General features: G+C 43.0%; 1 protein-coding gene across 1 annotated transcript; it reads left to right on the top strand.

The window, feature by feature from the left end:
- The first annotated feature begins 1679 nt into the window (after window positions 1–1679).
- Window positions 1680–17546, top strand: UBE2S (ubiquitin conjugating enzyme E2 S). The gene is made up of 4 exons (XM_083707778.1): window positions 1680–2129; window positions 7223–7370; window positions 10659–10849; window positions 15724–17546. Exons 1-4 carry the CDS (start codon window positions 2127–2129, stop codon window positions 16012–16014), a joined length of 633 nt encoding a protein of 210 aa, XP_083563904.1. The 5' UTR covers window positions 1680–2126; the 3' UTR covers window positions 16015–17546.
- The last annotated feature ends 1355 nt before the right edge of the window (window positions 17547–18901 follow it).

Below are 18901 nucleotides of genomic sequence, written 5' to 3'. Positions count from 1 at the left end.
TGCGTTTATGGGAGGGGAGGTTATTGTTCTGTTCTGTTCTTGTTTTTATGTATTTTGTGTTAATACATTCAATAAATAACAATTAAACATACAAACAGTGGAATAATTAAAAGGTGGGGGAGCCCTGCTCCTGAGGGGGAATTAAAGGATGCACAAGGGGCACACAATCCATAACATTCAGCAGTGTGGATGGGCACTAAGAAGACCCTTGTGGGAGTCAGGTCAAAAGTGCACCTAGTCCATTGTATTCTCATAGAGTCGCAACTATACACCTCTGGGAAGCCCACAAACAGGATACTTAGTGTAAAAGCAACTATTCCCACTTGCAGGGGTGAAACTAGGCTTTATTTTACCCAGGTCAAAGACCCAGTTTGGCACACCCACCCATGTGCATTTGCATACACACTTCTTCCTCTTTGGCAATCACTCGTAGCTGAGTAAGATTGTCTTCCATGAACATGGTCTTAACAATGAGTCCGTAAGTGACTGTGGAGGCCAATTTTGGATCCACATGTCCTTACACAGTGGGCACATAGGTTTCTGGGCAGGAGTTGATCACGGTGAGGGTTTGCCAAGCGTGCCTTCCTCTTAGCACATTTTCCCCATACATCCTGCATTCAAGCTTCAAAGCCCACGGCAGCTTTGGCAAAGGCTGTTCTCCAACTGGAGCAATTGCACGCCAGTGTTTCCAGTTGTTGGTGTTGATTCTACATTTTTAATGATTTGCTTTTGTCAACCATTTTTAAAGATTTGTTTTTGTTGACCATTTTAAAAGATTTGCTTTTGTCGACCACCAGCATTATGCTTTCCACTCAGGCTGGCAGCCTCTGTGGGGGCTTCACCGGGGGCAAAAAGTTGCAGCTGCTGCACTGCCCACTTGTGTTATCTTCAGCAATTGATATGGCAACATGGCCATTTTAAGCCAAGGTAAACCTTTGTGCCGATTCTCTCTCTCAGTGTAGTCCTCTGTCTACTCAGAAGTGAGCCCCATTACAATCAACGAGGCTTAACTCCCAAGTAAGTGAACATAGGTTTGCAGCCTTAATCATGAACGCCTTCAGAGAGCAGTTGCAGTCTAAAGATGTTTCCAGTGAGAAGGAAGTTCCTTCACAGATGGAGCTAATGGCAGCTGTCAAGTGTGTGTGTCCATGAACATTATTGAGGACAGGATGGTTGAGAACATCTCGAACTGGTCGCCCGAGCAGTCATTTCCCCTGTTAAGCCCCACCCGCTTCTTAGTGTATCCCGTCATTATGCATAATTATTAGACGAAATATATTTAACTTATTCAGCCCTAATTAGCTGCTTCCTGTCGTCAGTTGGGCGGGTTTACTTTTCTCATTTGGCCAATTAGGAACCTGCCCGCTTTGTTTGAATAAGGAAGAACCAGGGGCAGAGCTTTCCCCGCAGCCAGACACTTTTTCGTCGCCTATTGGCTACATCGCTACGTCAAGTTACTATTTCTCCGAGCCGCGTCTCCCGCGCACTCTCACATTCTATTGGCGAAACGGCGCGTCAGTCGAAGGATTTGAAATTCGCCCCCACCCAGTTTCTTCCCGCAACCGTTAGCAGATAAACAAACTATCGTCCCTTTAAACGCCGCTTTCACCAAACGTTCGTATTCAAATCCGTCCAATCAGGCACTATAGCGCCGCCTCTCCACTACGCCTCTCCTCATTGGCTGCCGGCCGTCGCGGACATTGGTTGTCAACGGCTCTCCGCGAGGAGAGCACCCGAGAAGGGAGGGGGGAGGAACGGACCCCCTCCGTTCTAACGGGCCTGATTGGGCGGTTGGGGTTCCAAAGGGGTGTGGCTGGCTTTGGCCGAGGGTTATAAAAACGTTTGCTGGGCACCGGCCACCCTCATTAAAGTGAGGGTGGCATAAGCGAGTTGGTAACAGCGTGGAGAAGGAGGAGGGTGGGGGGAACATCTGGTTTCCCCCCCGTAAATGCATGGGAAAGGTGGAACTTCTTAAACCCTAGTATCTAGCGTTTTTTCAATAGGGGTAGGGGGCTCCGGACCCAGGTTAGGAGTAGGCGCACGATATTTTAGGTGTAGACTAAGGTGCGTATGTGAGCCCTCTAAAGGTTGTGCTGTTCTACAATCCTCTGTGCAGACCCTACACAATGGTGAGTTGCTTTTGGCTCGTTTGCCCATGCCTAATTTGAAGTTTTCTCCTTGGTTCTGGGACCCACCAGAAGTTGGTTGGGATTGGTGGCATGTGACTTTTCTGCACAATGACGATCAAAGGTTCAGGGGATGGGTAACATGGGGATCTGTTCATATTTGTGTGCCTGTAGGCAAAATCCAGGAGTATTTAGTGAAACCTTTGGCTGCCTGTTTTCAGCTGGGTTCCAAGGTTATGGTTTTGTATTGGGGAAGGGATCTGAGAGTGGGGTTCTGTATAGGATTTGCTTGTAATAAGATACTTGGATTTAGTATTGGAGGTATGTCAGTGTTTGTGGCGCGAGTGGTGAGAAGCCTGTTGAAGTCCTGGTGTCGAGAAAGGGTGGAATTTCCTGATCCAGTGTCAGGTGTGGGTTAAGATCTAGTGCCAGGCTTAGGGGTGTCATGATAGAGGAGGAATCCTAATAGAGGAGCTACTGGTGAAATATGAAGAGAAAGAGAAACATTCAGAAGGAGCTTCTCAATTCCTAAAGGAACTCATCTTAAAATATGGTGAAAGAGGCCCATATTCTTTGGTTTGGAATGAGTACACTAGAAAGGCATTTAAAAATGGAGGTGCAAGTATAACAGATATAGTGATGCCAGTTTCTCTGAGTATTTGTTTAAATTAAGCAGGGTGGGGAAGCTGTTATTGGACTCCTACTGCCACCATCTCTGACCATTGGCCATGTTGACTGGGGATGATGGAAGTTGGAATCCAACAACAGCTCCCTGGTATAAAACCCTGATGAAGTCGGACATTTTAAAAGTGTTTATGGGAGGAATAATTTTTGTATAGGAGGTGTGGGCAGTTACCCACACTGGAAGTCAAACTTGAAAAAAACTTAATTCCCCACTTGCCACAATATTTTCCATCCTTTGTTACAACTTTGCTCCTCCTGTTTCCTTTCTTGGATGTGTGAGCTGTGGCATCCTTGATGCATGTTCCATATGAAAAACACACATTATTGAGAGTATCAAGGTCTTTAAAAAAATCCTCAGATATTTATTTGGGACAATAGATTCCTTACAGGGTAAATAATGCATTTTGATAATAGCCACCTTTGCTTTTATGAATTTAATTACATTCCCTGTTTGGATCATATTTGTTGAGGCATATTTTATATTGTTTGATTTATAAGTGAAAGACAGAATGTATTTCTTTCCAGTGCCTTCCAAAATACCTTGTATTTTGTTTGATTTCCAGGTGCAGGGCTAAAGGCCTATTCTTTGCTGCAAACACAGAAAGTCATCACTTGTACAAAATAATACATAATAGAAAAGGTGGATTGTTCTTTTTACATATGGGAAAACATATCTCAGACATTCTTTATTAAGGCTGGAATCCTGGGCATTGAACACCATGAGACTTGCTCCTGAATAAACATATAGGATTGTATTGGGAGGCATCTAGAGTTTGCTTTCTGAGTAGTTTTATTTTTTTGTAGTATGAGGATTTAGGAAGATACAGCAGTACTCTGAACAGTTTGTCTTCTCCTTCTCCCCCTTTCTCTCAAAGCAAAATCCTCCATGTTTGCAAACTCTTCTACTCAGTGGAGTTGTAAGAGTACTTCTTTAAGGTCTATAAAGTTGGTTAGCCTTTTAAAAACCTTTTGTCTTGATTTGTTCCAGTCTAGGCCTTTGGTTCCCTTGGGTATATTTTTCTATGTGCAGTGCTGCATACATGTTTTTAAATTTTCATCTTGTATTTGAGACCTGCGCAGTCCTTTGACCTCTTACATGCTTTCAGATGTGTTTAATTGTAAACTCTTTCTCATGGGACGAATCCTTGGCAAGCAGTGCTCTCTCCTCTTCCCCAACCCCACCCCCCAGCAGATGGTTTACACACAGGCAGCAGTTTTGTGTGCAGGGAAGGACTGAGCTTCCATGATAACTTTATTTTTTTGTAATCTATCAAAAACCATTAGTCGTTTCTCAGCACATAGTGCATGTGTGTGTCAGTGGAGGTTAAGCCCTTTGTAACTTAAGCAGAAGTGATGACTTTTATGGAAGAAATGAAAATGTTCCATGTAGAAAGCCAATACATAGTGGTGTGTAATATTTTTCTCCTTATTAGTGTGTTCTTTATCTGTATGCTCTTGAGTGTTGGTACTTTATTTTACAGTTACTCCAAAGAGATGCTAGGATGCCTCTTCTGATGTCTTCCTTTATAGCCAAGGGTGATACATTTTTGCCATTTGACATCCTTACTATTGGTTTACTCTTGAAGTGCCCTTTGGGGGCAGCATTCCCACTGTTGGTGACTTTGTGTTTTAAGTTCCATTAGAATGAGCCTGGCATGGAATCTGATTTTTGTTAGCTTTGGAGGATCCCAAGGAAAAAACATCCAGCAGCGTGGGACACATTGCTTTGATCCAGATGGGATCAGAAATGGTATTGTGGAGTGTCCTGTTTAAATGTGGCCTTCTCTGTATTTCTGGTAGAGGAGGCTGTGGATGTAGTTAACTAATTAGACTAGCCTTTCACAACTTTAGGTCCCCAGGTGTTGTTGGACTAAAATCATCCCTGGCCACTGGTCCTGCTAGCTAGTCCAACATAATCTGAGGATGCAAAATTGATAGTCTGAGTTAGACTGTGACCCAAATTGTTTATTTTTCAGTTTGGGGCTACATGCTTTTGTGTCTATGTATGCTACAGTAGTAAAACTTAGTTTCTATTGGAGTCAGAGAGAGAGAGATGGGAAAGAACTCCCCAGGGAGAGCTGGTGCATGTTGGAAGCTAGGTCAGCTTGCTCCTTTTAAAATGGCAAGTCGGCAACCCCTTTAGCGCTCTGGAAGACGTATGTGGGCACATTTAGGGTGTGTGCAGAATTGGTCTGAGAAGCAGAGGCTGCAAATAGCCACCCTATGATGTTGAACTGAGGTGGAGTGTTTGTAGAAATGACAGCCAAGTAACAAAAATTGTACACCCACAAATACACATTGTGTCTGAGGAAAAAGTTAAGGCATTCCTTGCCTAAAGACTTTGCGTAACCTAAGTACAAAAGGTTTTCTTCCTTCGCAATTGTCCTGCTTTTGTGTGTCAATATTTGCTGGCAATGCAGGCCACTTAATTCCTTCTGATGGTACAAATGAGGATCTACAGTTGACAGGTGTCAAAATATAAATAAATAGCAATTAGCTTAATTTGTGTGTGACTCTGCTTGCTTTCACCCCCGTTTCTCACCTGAAATTAAAAACATACAAACCCGTGTGTGCAAAAGAGGGTTAGAAAAAGCCCAGCCACTCCAGATTTGTTGTGTTTGAAAGTTGTGCTGCAATATTGGCAGCAGGCTTTTGAGAAGTCAGATTCAACTTTTGCTGTGAAGGCTACCTTGCTAGTGTATTTTCTCAATCCATTATTACATTTTACTCTGGACTCTTCTCCAAGGAGTTCAAGGGCTGTGCCCATGATTCTTGTATTTCACTCTCCCCTGTTTTACCCTCACAATTAAACTGTGAAGCACCGTAGGTTGTTCTGAGAGTGTGTGATCGGCCCAAGGTCACGCAGTGGGCTTTGTGACTGAACTTGCCTCTCTGATCCTAATACAGCCCTCCCTGTCCTCCTCACCACACTCACCCCCATTGGCTTTTCTCAAGTAGCAGCATTTGCCTTGGGGGTAGAAGGGTTTTACATAGGATTTGACACTGTCCCCACCAATTAGTACTTTTGAATGCTGGGATTCTTGAGCCAACGTGACTTTGGCTCTTCGTAACACATCTAGTCTTGTTGTCTTGACAGTTATGAGAGTTTGTGCTCCACCAAAGGACTGCGAGCGCAGAGCTGCAAAGTAGCTGTTTCCCATCCCTTCCTTCCTCATGCCTGGAAGTTCCACTCAGGCAGCTTTGAGGAGGAATTGTGCCTGTGCTTTCAAGAATTGCCGCTATGAGGGATGCAATATTGCTTTAAAATACTTACCATTGGGCTTCTGATCCCTTTGGAAGCAATTGATAAATGAAACAAGATAAATCTATTTGCGCAAACAAGCTGTTCCTTTTTCTTTTGCTCTGTCTAATTTGATGCACCTTTGCTATTTGGGATGGGTGTGTCTTCATGTCACTCTTCCCATATGTGTTTATTTCTGCCTTACAACGAAGACTCTGTATACAGTGTAGTTGCCCATGAGCTTATGCGCGCATAGTGTTAATTTTAATTTTAAAAAGGGTTCTTCCAGTTTATAAAGCATCCCTGGTTCTTGCCACATGCAGGCAGGTGAGTGGCTGTTCAAAAGTCCATTTTAATTTGTGCTGTTTTGCCTTGGATCTCTCTGAGTCTGTGTGTGGGTGTGTCTTTTCAGGCTAGAGGTACATGGTTTTTAGTGGAGAGAAATTAGACTGTCTTTGGGTTTTGCAGTCGGGGGCTCATCAACAAAAAAATACTTTCAAAATAAGACATGCATAATTCTTGGTGAGTGAGAATTAATCAGAAGAAAGTGCATTTTGAAATGGATCCTATGTTTTGTCATCCTCCTGCTGCATGAAACGGCTTTCGGGGAGCCTACTTGTGAGTAAACATAGGAAGCAGACTGCGTTGCTGCTTGAATTGGCAGGTTCATGTGGGTTATGGGGAGATTACTTAGGAGTAAGCATTTCAAGTGGCATGCTGGCAGAAGACAGTGTTCCAGTGACATGTCTTGGAAAGCAAGCAGCTATTTAATGATTCACTGACTTTGCTGGGAGAAGACTAGGAAGCGGAGGCTTATTTTGGATGGTGGTGTTTCTCCACAGGTGTGTGTGTGTTCCAAGGCATTGGAACATTGTTTGACCCAAGTAAGCACCTTTTACACGCACTATGCTTTCCTTCCCATTCCCTCCCCCAAGTAAATCTGAGTATTACTAGTGCCTAGAGCTGGCCTTCCTGTTCTGTATTGCTGTTGGCTCTTGGGTAGACCCTCTATGCAACTTTTCAGGCATTCTGCAGCACATTGTCACTCCCAATATTGGTCAGCCCTGCCCCCTTCAAGAGTAGCGGGTGGCAGATCCATGCAGGGACTGCATTTCAGCTAAGAACCATATTCTTCTTTGCTTTTCCCTCTCCCACCTTTTCTGTCCTGCAGAATTCCAATGTAGAAAATTTGCCTCCCCACGTGATTCGGCTGGTCTACAGGGAAGTCTCCACTCTGACCTCAGACCCACCCGAAGGCATCAAAGTATTCCCTAATGAGGAGGACATCACAGATGTGCAAGTTACCATTGAAGGACCTGGTAAGAAGGGGCACGTGGGGTTTGCTTTCCGAGACTCCTTTTTTTTAAAAAAGCATGTGGTTAGGAGGCAGAGGGCAGACCAGCATCACGTACAGCAGAGCTCTAGCTTTTGGGTTGTTGTGAAAAGGGCAACAGTACCAGGTGGCATTGTCCAAGCAAGAATGGACTCTTTTAAGGGGTTGTGGGGCTCTTCTCCACAGGCAGCGTAAATTTAGCTTCCCATCAATATTCCTATGTTGTCCAGGAGAGCTTGTTCCCTGCTTCCAGGATGGGGAAAGGAGCTCTCTTCCGCACCTCCTGTGAGGGAATCCAGATACCTTTGTGCTGTTTATAGCATGTAGGTATTTACAGTGGTACCTCTGGTTGCGAACGGGATCTGTTCTGGAGCCCAGTTCACAACATGAGCAAAATGCAACCCGCGTGTGCGCGGGTCGCGATTTGCCGCTTCTGTGCATGCGCGCGACATCATTTTGAGCATCTGCGCACCCTTTCCGGTACTTCCGGGTTGCCGCAGGACGCAACCTGAAAAGATTTAACCTGAAGCAAATGTAGCAAGAGGTATGACTGTATAATATATGATGACGAGTGAGACCTCGTCGAAACGTCGCCTAGACACCCCAACTTTTACACGGGAAGACACCCGAGGACACCAAAACCTGCATTCCTGTACCCGTGAAAATCTACGAAAGCAAATACATATATATATTTATATATTCTAACCTTGTGGTTAGAAATAAGACAGTTGGGTGGGGTCTTGTAGGCGGAGGGAAGCTCTGGAACCAAAGTGCAGCCTTGAGCTGTGGCTCAGTGCAGACATAACAATGAAGTAGAATACAGGAGGTCAGGACTATTGGGGTGTATCCAGTTAAATTATACTCTGAGTAGATGTGTTGAAATTAACGGGCCTGTGTTGATTATGCCCATCGATATCAATGGGTCTAGGGCTAACATTGGAGACAGCCCATTGGGCCAGTATTCTCTCTTTTAGCAGAAGAGAAGTTTTAATTCTCTAGGAATACCAAGTTCTCAGTTTCCACAGCCCGACCATATACTTTCAGACTTCTAGCAATAAAACCAAATTAACCCTTTTCCCACCCCTGGTTCTAAGAAATGTTCAGGAGGGTCCATATCTACCAAAGTTGAGGTCCACTGGTTTCAACTGGTGAATGAATCCTGGAGCCCCAAACTGGAAATTAAAAGGGAAAAGAAAAATCTAGCCCCTATGAAGCTTGTGCTTAGAGGAGTAAAAATATCTGCCTTGCAAGTAGACAACCTTGCCCCAGAAAAGGGCTTGGGGTGAAGGCTAAAAGAAAAAAAGGGGGGACCAGACTTAGTTAGCTCCTTAAAAAAAGAAGTCAGCAAGCCTTCAGTATTCAGGAGAGTTGCTGGAGAAAAAGCAAAACTGGGCTAAATAATAATAATATACTCATTAAAAATTAGCCTTTCATTAATTTATAATGACAACCCCAAAATTCTGGATTGTTTCTTCTCTTTTTCCTCCTTGTACACTAAGAATCCTTCCTTATTTCAGTTGGGTTGTAAATATTGTTGAGACCAAGAGGAACCTTGAGACTTTTTTGTATCAGATTTACAATCTCTCTCTGTCTATGATTTCTCAGCCTCATTGCCCAAAGTAGAATCTTTTATCTCTAAACATGGTGTTTCAGAGAGAGAAGAGTTCTCTAATGTAACAGAGGTATGGTGGGCTTTATCTAACATTTGGGACATTCTCTCTTAACTGAAGAGAAGATTCAGTTTTCTTTAAATACCAAGTTCTCAGTTTCCACAGCAAGACCATATAATGTCTGTCTTCTAGCAATAAAACCACACCAGAAATAAAATGGGAAAACAGAAACATTTTGCGTTTTAATATAACACACTCATAATTTCATCTGGGCCTATATAAACTTTAACTTTTAACTATTAACTTTTAAAATGTCATCTTTTTTTGTCTTGTGACCAACCAGAGCGTTCTAAAAGATAAACCTCTATTCCCTGAGTTTATTCTGTGTATACTTAGGCAGCCACCAAGTAGCATTGAAAGGCGTCATTCACTTCACTCCTGCAGTGCTCATTTCATGTTTTTTAACCCTCTTTCATTCCAGTTTAATTAGAAATAAATTAATAAGGAACACGGAACATGCCAAGTCACAAATACTGGATCAATGTATTAAGTTCTGGGACTTCAGATACAATACATGAAAAGAAGAACAGAGGTTTTATCTGAATTTAAGCAGGGCTGAATCAGGAATAAAAGTACATATTCAATGGTAATAGAAGAAAGTTCTGCTAATCCAGAGACGTGAGGATGATGATAGTATCAACCATTGTTGCCTCAGAACACTGTCCAAAAAAATAATAATTTAGGAGTCAAATTACTTTCCCCTCCTTTTCAGTGAAAATTCCACAGTCTTTGACAAGGCATATCATTTGTTGGGGGGTGTTATAATGCTGTGGTCTAAACCACTGAGCTTGCTGATCATAAGGTTGACAGTTGGAATCCGCCCGATGTAGTGAGCTCCCGTTGCTCTGTCCCAGCTCCTGCCAACCTAGCAGTTCGAAAGCACACCAGTACAAGTAGATAAATAGATACCACTGCAGTGGGAAGGTAAATGCATTTCCATGCGCTCTGGCACTCATCACAGTCCTCCGTGCACCAGTAGCGGTTTAGTCATGCTGGTCACATGACATGGAACGCTGTCTGTAGACGGACACCGGTTCCCTTGGCCTGAAAGCAGAGATGAGTGCCACACCACGTAATCTCCTTTGACTAAACTTAACTGTCCATGGGTCCCTTACCTATAATGTGCTTGAGAGGGGGGAGTTATTGGATTGTTCTTGTTTTTATTTTGATTATGTATTCTGTGTTTTTATATCATGATTTTATCTTGTGAACCACCCTGAGACCTGCAGGTATAGGGCAGTATACAATTTTTTACAAAAAAATTTGTTCCCAATGTGGTACAGAGCACCAACCACATCATAAACAACACTCAGGTACCAATAGCGTGGCCAGCATCTTTTTTAGCTCCCAAGGTCTTGTGGATCATCATGGCTGCTGTAGAAGATGGAATCTAGAGGAGGCCATATTGGCGTTCTCAAAAAGTGGAGAAGTGGTCATATGGGAAAAGGGAGCACTCCTTGGGATCAGGCCGCCAACAAAGCAAAATAGTTAGCTGGACATCAGAGATAACTGAGCTGTGGTTTAAACCATGTGTGGGGTACAATGAGTGGGAGATGCCATCCTGCAGTATTGCTGAGACAACCCTTCTCCTGTTCCTGCTGCAGAGGGTACCCCATATTCCGGTGGCCTCTTCCGCATGAAGCTCATCCTCGGCAAAGACTTTCCAGCTAGCCCACCCAAAGGCTACTTCCTGACCAAAATATTCCACCCCAACGTGGGAGCCAATGGCGAGATCTGCGTCAACGTCCTCAAGAAGGACTGGAAAGCGGAACTGGGCATCCGACATGTCCTGCTGGTGAGTGTGGTTTTTACTGGGTTACATCCCAAAATGGTATGTTTGGGTCCTGAATTGGGGTGTAACCCTAAATTGTTAATATTGTTAATTCACCTGGTCAGTCTTATTGTCCAGTACTTTCTATACTGATTGGCATTGGTGTGACAGGGTTTCAAGTAGGGAGATACATTTCTTTTGCCTGGAGCCTAAGATCCTTTCAGTAGGCAATACCAGGGATTGAACTGCATGCAAAACACGTGTCTCACCTCTGAGCCATGGTCCCTCTCTTTGCTTGGTCCTGGACTTATCTAGGCTAGTGGGGAGAATGGTTCAACCTAAAGCAAAACCTACCATGAAGTGTCCTGCAAATGTCCCATTCAAGTGACAGAGCAAAATGGCTTGGCCAAAGCTGCCCAGTGATGCGTCATGGCAGAGCATTGAACCAGGAACTGTTTAGCTCTTGGCATCAGTGCATTAAACCAGACCTCTGGACTTTGTTTTCATGCTAAAAATTTTAATTCAGTTTTTAACAAACTTCAATGCAGTTTACAAACTTGGTGCTGGAGCAAACTGACACCTCCCTCTTTCTGTTAATAGTCAGGATGTGTCTTTCAGTGCCGCTTCTTCATTTCCTTTCATGTTTGGTGTCTTGTGGCTCCTGTGTTCCAGCACAGGGTATCTAATTCAGGTGGCGGCAACCTGTTGTTACTTGGAGGGATTGGTTCATAAGGGTATGATCTCCACTGAGAAGATGCTCAACCTGATTCTTGGCACGCTGCCCAACCAGCCTGCCCTCTTTTAACTAGTTATTTAAAAGATTTCCAACAGTACCTTTCCACTGATGCTTCCAAGGTAGTTCACACAGCAACACATTATTATTATTATTATTATTATTATTATTATTATTATTATTATTACATCCAAATCACATCAAAAATTAATTTCAAAAGAAACATTAACTAAAAGCAAAAGTAAAAGCAGCAATAAACAAAGAAATGGCAATAATAATAATAATAATAATAACAACAACATTTATACCCCACCCACCTGGCTGGGTTTCTCCAGGGTGGCTCCCAATCGAATATTAAAAACACAATACAGCATTCAACATTAAATAATAATAATAATAATAATAATAATAATAATAATAATAATAATATATTGTTTGTTATATTATAATATAATATTTATAATATTATCTCTTAGGAGAAGAAAAAAAACTTCCCATGGTGCTGATTGGATAATAAAGTTGGCATTAGCCACGCTGTCCCTGGGGAGAGCAGTCATTGGCTAGGGCTTGCCCTCTGCCTGTGTGCTGAAGACTGGCTTCCTGCATGCCACAAACCGGCATTCCGGAACCAAAGCCTCATTTTCCAAGTTGGCAGTGAGAACAGGGGATTGTGGTGCCTGGCTTTGTTTAAAAGAGGTATAGATAATTTGATGTATAGAACACCCCAGGCAATTTACAATAAAAGCACAGAACAAAAAGCAGCCTAAACAGAAAGACACCAGTTGTCCCTTCCCACCCTTCTGAAACCTTCCTCCATAAGTGCTGCAGAGCACTAAAGGGGTCAGGGGTGGCTGCTCAGTGCCATTTTTCCTTTTCACCTTTCCTAAAATCTCTCTGTATGGCAGGGATGAGGAGCATGTGGCCCTCCAGGTTTGTGCCATTGCTCCCATCATCCCTGACCAGGTGTTCTGTGCTGGCTGGGGCTGTACAGTAGCAGAGTTTTCTAAACCAAGTGCCATGCATCCCTCCCACCCTAATATCTCTAATATCTCTATTTCAAGCAGGCCAATTTCCACCCTCCTCCTGAAAAAAAAAGGTACCTGGGTTAATGTTATTTTAAAAAATAACCCAAAGTACAAAACTGAATATATTAAAAACGCAAAACAATACGATAGTGCGGTTTAAAATGGAGAAAAGGTCATTGTAACTTAAACCATGAAAAGCACTAAAGCTGAGGATTCAGTTTTACACGATGAAGCCATGCAAAATAAACGATGAGAAAAATTCTTTTATATAGTGCCACTGGACCCTGTATTTCATTATAATAAATGTATCCAATTATTTACAGTAGCCTGTTAACATAGGGTTTCCTATAGCTTTTGTTTTAACTCTTGTTTTAGAGGGCTGGATGGTGATTATTCTTGATTAATAGGCAACTTGACTTTTGTGTACCTGGAGAAGTTTGTGTTCAGAAACCACCAGGTCATTTTTAGATTGTCCCCATTTTGTACCTAACCAAGGGTCCACCCAAGCATTCAAGGAAACGATGTGATAATTGGTGGGTTGAAAGAGAGTGAGGCAGGAGGAAGAGAGAATGTGCAGCACAAGCATTTTAAAACAGGGCAATAAGCATTAATTGGTAGATTAATTGACAAAAACATTAGTTGATTAGTGAGCATGTGTTAATCGGTCAGTACCGATTGCTAGTTTTGATGCTGTGCTGGTTTGCCCCTGTCATTGGGAATACGACCATTTTCTTATGGGTTCTTCCCGTGCAAGTGGATAGGTCTAGGCAACTCTTAACATTTTGGCAGTATATTGAAGTATTTAAATTTAAGGAATCAGTTAAAAGGGAGGTGACAAGTAAGTTAAAAACACCTTAGTCAGCGGCCATAAAAACTTGCTCCTTTCTAAGTTTCCTACCACCTTTCCAATCTTTAAGTTAGGTAACTTTTGAAGCAACAGAGATAGGGCTCTGTGGGAGCCAGGGATAGATGATGCCACAGTATTTTGGTGGTCCTGGGGCCCCAGAATATTAGCTGCTTTTTCCTGGATTTGAATTGCAGCTCTCCATCATGGTGACTAAATAAAAAAACATACTGCAATGCAGGGCAGTTCCTGTTGTCTGTTCCACCTCAGAATGTATGAGAGAAGAATCTTGCTTTGAAATCATCCACTTATAATATCCCTGCTAGTAAAACGCTTGCACATCCGGAAGGTTGCTTGCTGCTTCCTTAGCCTTTTCTCTAACTCATTCACTTCTCACAAGCTTTGAGCTTTTGACAGGCACTTTCAAACCAGCAACACTCCTTTTTCACAAGCACATATCTGTACCGAGGTGATAATAGAGTACCTTGTTCCTGGCTCCACTTTTTTTTTTTGTTTGAAAATTCTTTTTATTGCTTCATTCCATAAAGGAAATAGAGACTAAAACACAGATAAACAAAAAAGAATATTACACAGACAAATAACAATAAAAAATAATAAAAAGGAAAATAAAAATAAAAAAGAAGATACACAAAATTATAATTTTCACATCAGCAAAATTACCTAATCTTCCCTTTTGAGGCTTCCTTTAGCTTGCCCGAAAATCATTCGAAGTAATAATTTGGGTTACACATTTCTTAGCATATATTGTCATTGTACCTTTCTCTATCTCCTATTTTCTTTACACAATAACTCCTAGTCTATCACAGTGCATCTCTGAATCCCTTTAGCGTTGTTTTTCCCTCACTGATAGATTCCAGATAGTCTACGTACTTTCCCCAATCCTTGATGAACTTTTGGTCTCTTATATACCTAACTTTTCCTGTAAGTTTATCCAATTCCGCGTAGTCTAGCAGCTTTGATCTCCACTCCTCCACCGTTGGTGTTTCCTGCTGTTTCCACATCTGGGCTAGCACTACCCTTGCAGCTGTGACTGCATAGTATACTAATTTACAGTCTTCTTTTTTTATCTCGTGGCCTAGTATCCCTAATAGGAAAATTTCTGATTTCTTTGTGAACATATATTTTAGGATCTTCTTTAGTTCACTGTAATTTTTTTCCCAAAACTGTTTTACTTTTCCACACTCCCACCACATGTGGCTCCACTTTTTAATCTGAATCTGGTGTCGGGCTGAGAGTGAGAAGCTTCAGCAGGCAGAACTCAACTCTGCTTCAGAGTTATGCCCCGTCTCTAGAACTGAATGATTTCCAAAGGGCAACTTACAACACATGGGCAGCTTGATGCCCTCCAGAAATTTTTGTCTACAATTTCCATCAGCCCCAACTACTGGCCATGTCAGCTGGTGCGGCCAAAGGGAGCTGCAGTACAAAACATCAGGAGAGCACCACATTGGGGAAGGCAGCCAGTGTGGTATAATGGTTAGAGTGCTGGACTATGACCTGGGAGACTGGGGTTCAAGTCCCCACTCAGCCATGAAGCTCTTAGCCTAACCTACCTCACGAGGTTGTTGTGAGAATGAAATGGGGAGAAGGAGAACCTTGTACACCACATTGACTTCCTTGGAAGACAAAGGTTGTATATATAAATGGAATAAATAAATAAATAGAAATAAATTCAGGCAATATGTAAAAGGGTGCCTAGCAGCTTGTGACCCACTGACTGCTGACAGGGGTCAGTGCATCTTTCTCCTCACTTTAGCAGTCCAAAGACAACTGGTTCATGAAGCAGATTTATTGCTGGGGCAGAGGGAAGCAGCAGCCAAGCAGTGGCTGAGACCATGCTGGTCTTCCTCCTGTCCTGCTGCTGCTCCTGGGAGGGAGTGGGCACAACTTCCTGAGACGACCTTGTTTGGCTGGCCAATGGCAGAGCTTGCTGGATTATTTCATCATCATCATCATCATAATAAATAAATAAATAAATAAATAAATAAATAAATAAATTATTACTTAAACCCTGCCCATCTGGCCCCATCCACTCTGGGTGGCTTCTAACAGGATATAAAAAGCACAATAAAAGATCAATCATAAAAAACTTCCCTAAACAGGGCTGCCTTCAGATGTCTCCTAAAAGTCAGATAGCTGTTTATTTCCTTGACAACTGGTGGGAGGGTGTTCCACAGGGTGGGCACCACTGCCAAGAAGGCTCTCTGCCTGACACTCTGATAATGTCTCGCCTTCCCCTGGTTCTGACTGCCCTTGCTCCTTGTTCCCCTCGTAGACCATCAAGTGTTTGCTGATCCATCCCAATCCAGAATCGGCCCTGAACGAGGAAGCAGGGCGCCTCCTGCTGGAGAACTATGAGGAATATGCCTCCCGGGCCCGCCTCCTGACGGAGATCCATGCCCAGCCTTCGTCCGGCCTGCGCACCAAGGACCCTGCCGAGCCTTGCTCTTCTTCGGCCGGTGCCTCTGGGGAAGGCCCCATGGCTAAGAAACATGCAGGCGACAGGGACAAGAAACTGGCCTCCAAGAAGAAGACTGACAAGAAGCGAGCTCTCCGGCGGCTTTAGGGGCCAGCGGGGACGGGGTGGGGTCTGGCACACAGGGTGGGTGGGTGTGGTGGGCGTTGGGGTTCCACAAGTACATTCTCCATTTCTCCTCTCTCTTCCTCTCCCACCTTCACGTTGAGGCTGCAGTCCAAGTCTGTCTCGCCCTTGTCAGATTTTTCTTCTTTTCCGTCTTTAAGTTATTTAAATTATAAAAGCAGGAAAATCTATTAAATGCCTTTTTTTTCTTAAGAAGGCTCTTAATGTTTGGTTGTGCTATCATCTAAAACCAGCGGCCCACGTTGAGAATGCTCTGCCCTTACCGTTAAAAAGGATGTTAATAGAAGCGCAGAGGAGCATCGAAATAAGAGGATCGAAAATGGGGAGCATCTTCCTTTTTGATGGAGGGCTTTAAAAAGAGGTTGCTGCTTTACGGTTTGGGGGGGGGAGGTATCAAAGAAGAGACTTTATAGAGGTGGATAAGATTGTGAACCGTGAGGAGCAGGTAAAGGGAAAGAGGATTCTTTACTGTTGGACTTCAGGATTGCTTTGCTGAAATTGGTTGATGAAGGATAACGAGAATGTTTCTCTGCACAACACATAATTAAGGAATTCATTGCTCCGAGTTGTGGTTTTGACCACTAACTTAGTTGTTTGTTTGTTTTCAAAAGGAAGCTAGGCAAATCTAAGCAAAGAAGGGCCTTTCTATGTGTGTGCTAGCCATGCAAGCTAAATGTGACCTCGGTTTAGAGGCAGTATGTTGGGGTAGCCATGGGCTTTCCTGGGAACATCTGGTTAGCTGCTTTTCAGGCCTTTGGCCTGATCCAGCAAGGGAGTTCTTAAGGCAAGTCAGCCGAGCAGAGTGATCTCCCTCTGTGTCCAAATGAATTCGCTCATTCAGAATACTGGCCTCTGCATCCCTTACCACCACGACTGCTTAAATTGTCCTATGGCACCAGTGTTAAGCTACCTTGATGTGGGAAGAGGTGATGAATGCTGGGATTTGTTATGACACAAGGGGCATCTGAACTGTTTCACACATTAGCTGGCAAGTACTTAAGTGATTTAATGGAATGTGTGAATTTCTTCTCCCTCCATCAGTGGCCCAGTTGTATGCATTTGTATCATAAAAATGCAGGGGCAGCTTGGGACAATACTAGTACGGTTGTCCTTACCCAGTTCTGTAGTTTACACACACAGACCCCTCAGCAGTACACAACATGCCAGCAGCGTAAGGTGGCCCACATGGTTTTTTAAGGGCCTTGTGGTGCACCCTCTGGCTGGCACAGTAGCAGGCAAGTCAAGGGGCTGTTTGGTTTGACAGGTCTCCACAGTTCCTTGTATGCTAACGTGCACACACATTTCTCATGGGCTATACTGCATGGTGTGTGCTTCTTTGTGCACACAGAACTTTAACAACTGCCTTCCCTCCCACAATTGCCACCACAGGGCTAGGGGGGAAACAGATCTGGCTTTTTAGAAGTGTTTTTCTTCCTCCGTAGTTTTTCCTCTGTAGCTTATATTTACTATTTTATTAAATAATTTTTAATAATGTTTATTTGAAATATTTTCATGTAAAGACGTTTTGAGGTTCACCTGGAAAGCAGTATATAAATATTTTAAATATTTTTTTAATATACCGCTTTTCTAAAAGACGTGCTGCAGAGTGGTGTACAAAATTAAAAACAGAAAAGCAATAAAGTTACAATTCAGTTGCAGTTCAACAATCTAAAACTATCGACAAACACCTGTTGCCAAGTAGGGGCTATGAAACGTCTTAAAACTGCACTAAAAGCATTTGTTAAGTCTTCAAGAGAAGGACAAGAACAAGAAAGCCTGGCACCACCAACGGGAAGGCCCTGTTTCTGGCACTTGTCCTTTCAACTTCATGTGTTGGTGGGACAGCAGACAGGGTTCTTGAACCTGATCTTAATTGTGATGCAAGTTTATATAGGCATAGATAGTCCTTAAGGCAACTTGGTACCAAACAGGAATGTTTCAGTGTGAGCCGTCCTTTTGGACTTGGTTTTAAACTTCAGATCTGCACTTGATGAACTTTCTAAATGGTTTGTCACCAAATGCAGGTCACAGATAAGTCATTCTGCCATTTCAAACTGGGTTCATCTACTAACCTGCATAAATGTTAGCTGAGCACATAAAGCTATATGGCAAATTAAGTAATCTGATGAACTCCTGGGTAAGCTTGATTTGGAGCTATGAATATAAAAAGTTCCTGAAATGAGGCTGAAAACCAGTCTTATAATGCAACACTGAAAGCTGAACAACTGAAATGGTCACTGGCTGGAGCACCTCTCCTATGCGGAAAAGCAATATTGGGAGCTTTTCAGTTTGGTGTAAGGGGCATTTATTTTTGGAATGCCTATGCTGCCCACATTACCAGAGTCTTCTAGGTGGCTTGATTTTTTTATATAAAAAAGATGTAAACACAAAAAATAAGAATACAGCATACGTAAGAATACCAGTGGAGACAAAATCTTAGTAAAGGTGGGCAGAGGCTTTTCTCCAGGGAAATCCAGCGAAACTGAAAATCCAGGATGAGAGGAAGTACTTCAGACAGTTCACAGAAAACGGGGATTCACGGCCACAAGATATGACTACCACTAATTTAAGTGACTTAAAGTGGATTAGAAAAATTCATGATAGGTAAAGCTGATACTGAGATGACTAGCTATTCTACCTCCAGATTTGTAGTCTGAACCTCTGAATTTCCATTTGCTTTGGAGCAATAATGGGAAGAAGGCTGTTGCCCCAGTGTCCTGCTTGTGGGCGTCTCAGAAACATACGGTACTTGGCCATTGTGGGAATGATTCTGGGCAGGACTTTCCTTGCGTTATTACTGCATTTTGGATGTCGGAATATACTGAACCAGCGGAGGGCAGCACTGTCCTTT

The sequence above is a fragment of the Podarcis gaigeae genome, assembly GCF_964106915.1.
Source record: "Podarcis gaigeae genome assembly, chromosome: 13".
Classification (NCBI taxonomy): domain Eukaryota; kingdom Metazoa; phylum Chordata; class Lepidosauria; order Squamata; family Lacertidae; genus Podarcis; species Podarcis gaigeae.
This window is presented reverse-complemented; position numbering and strand designations above follow the sequence as displayed.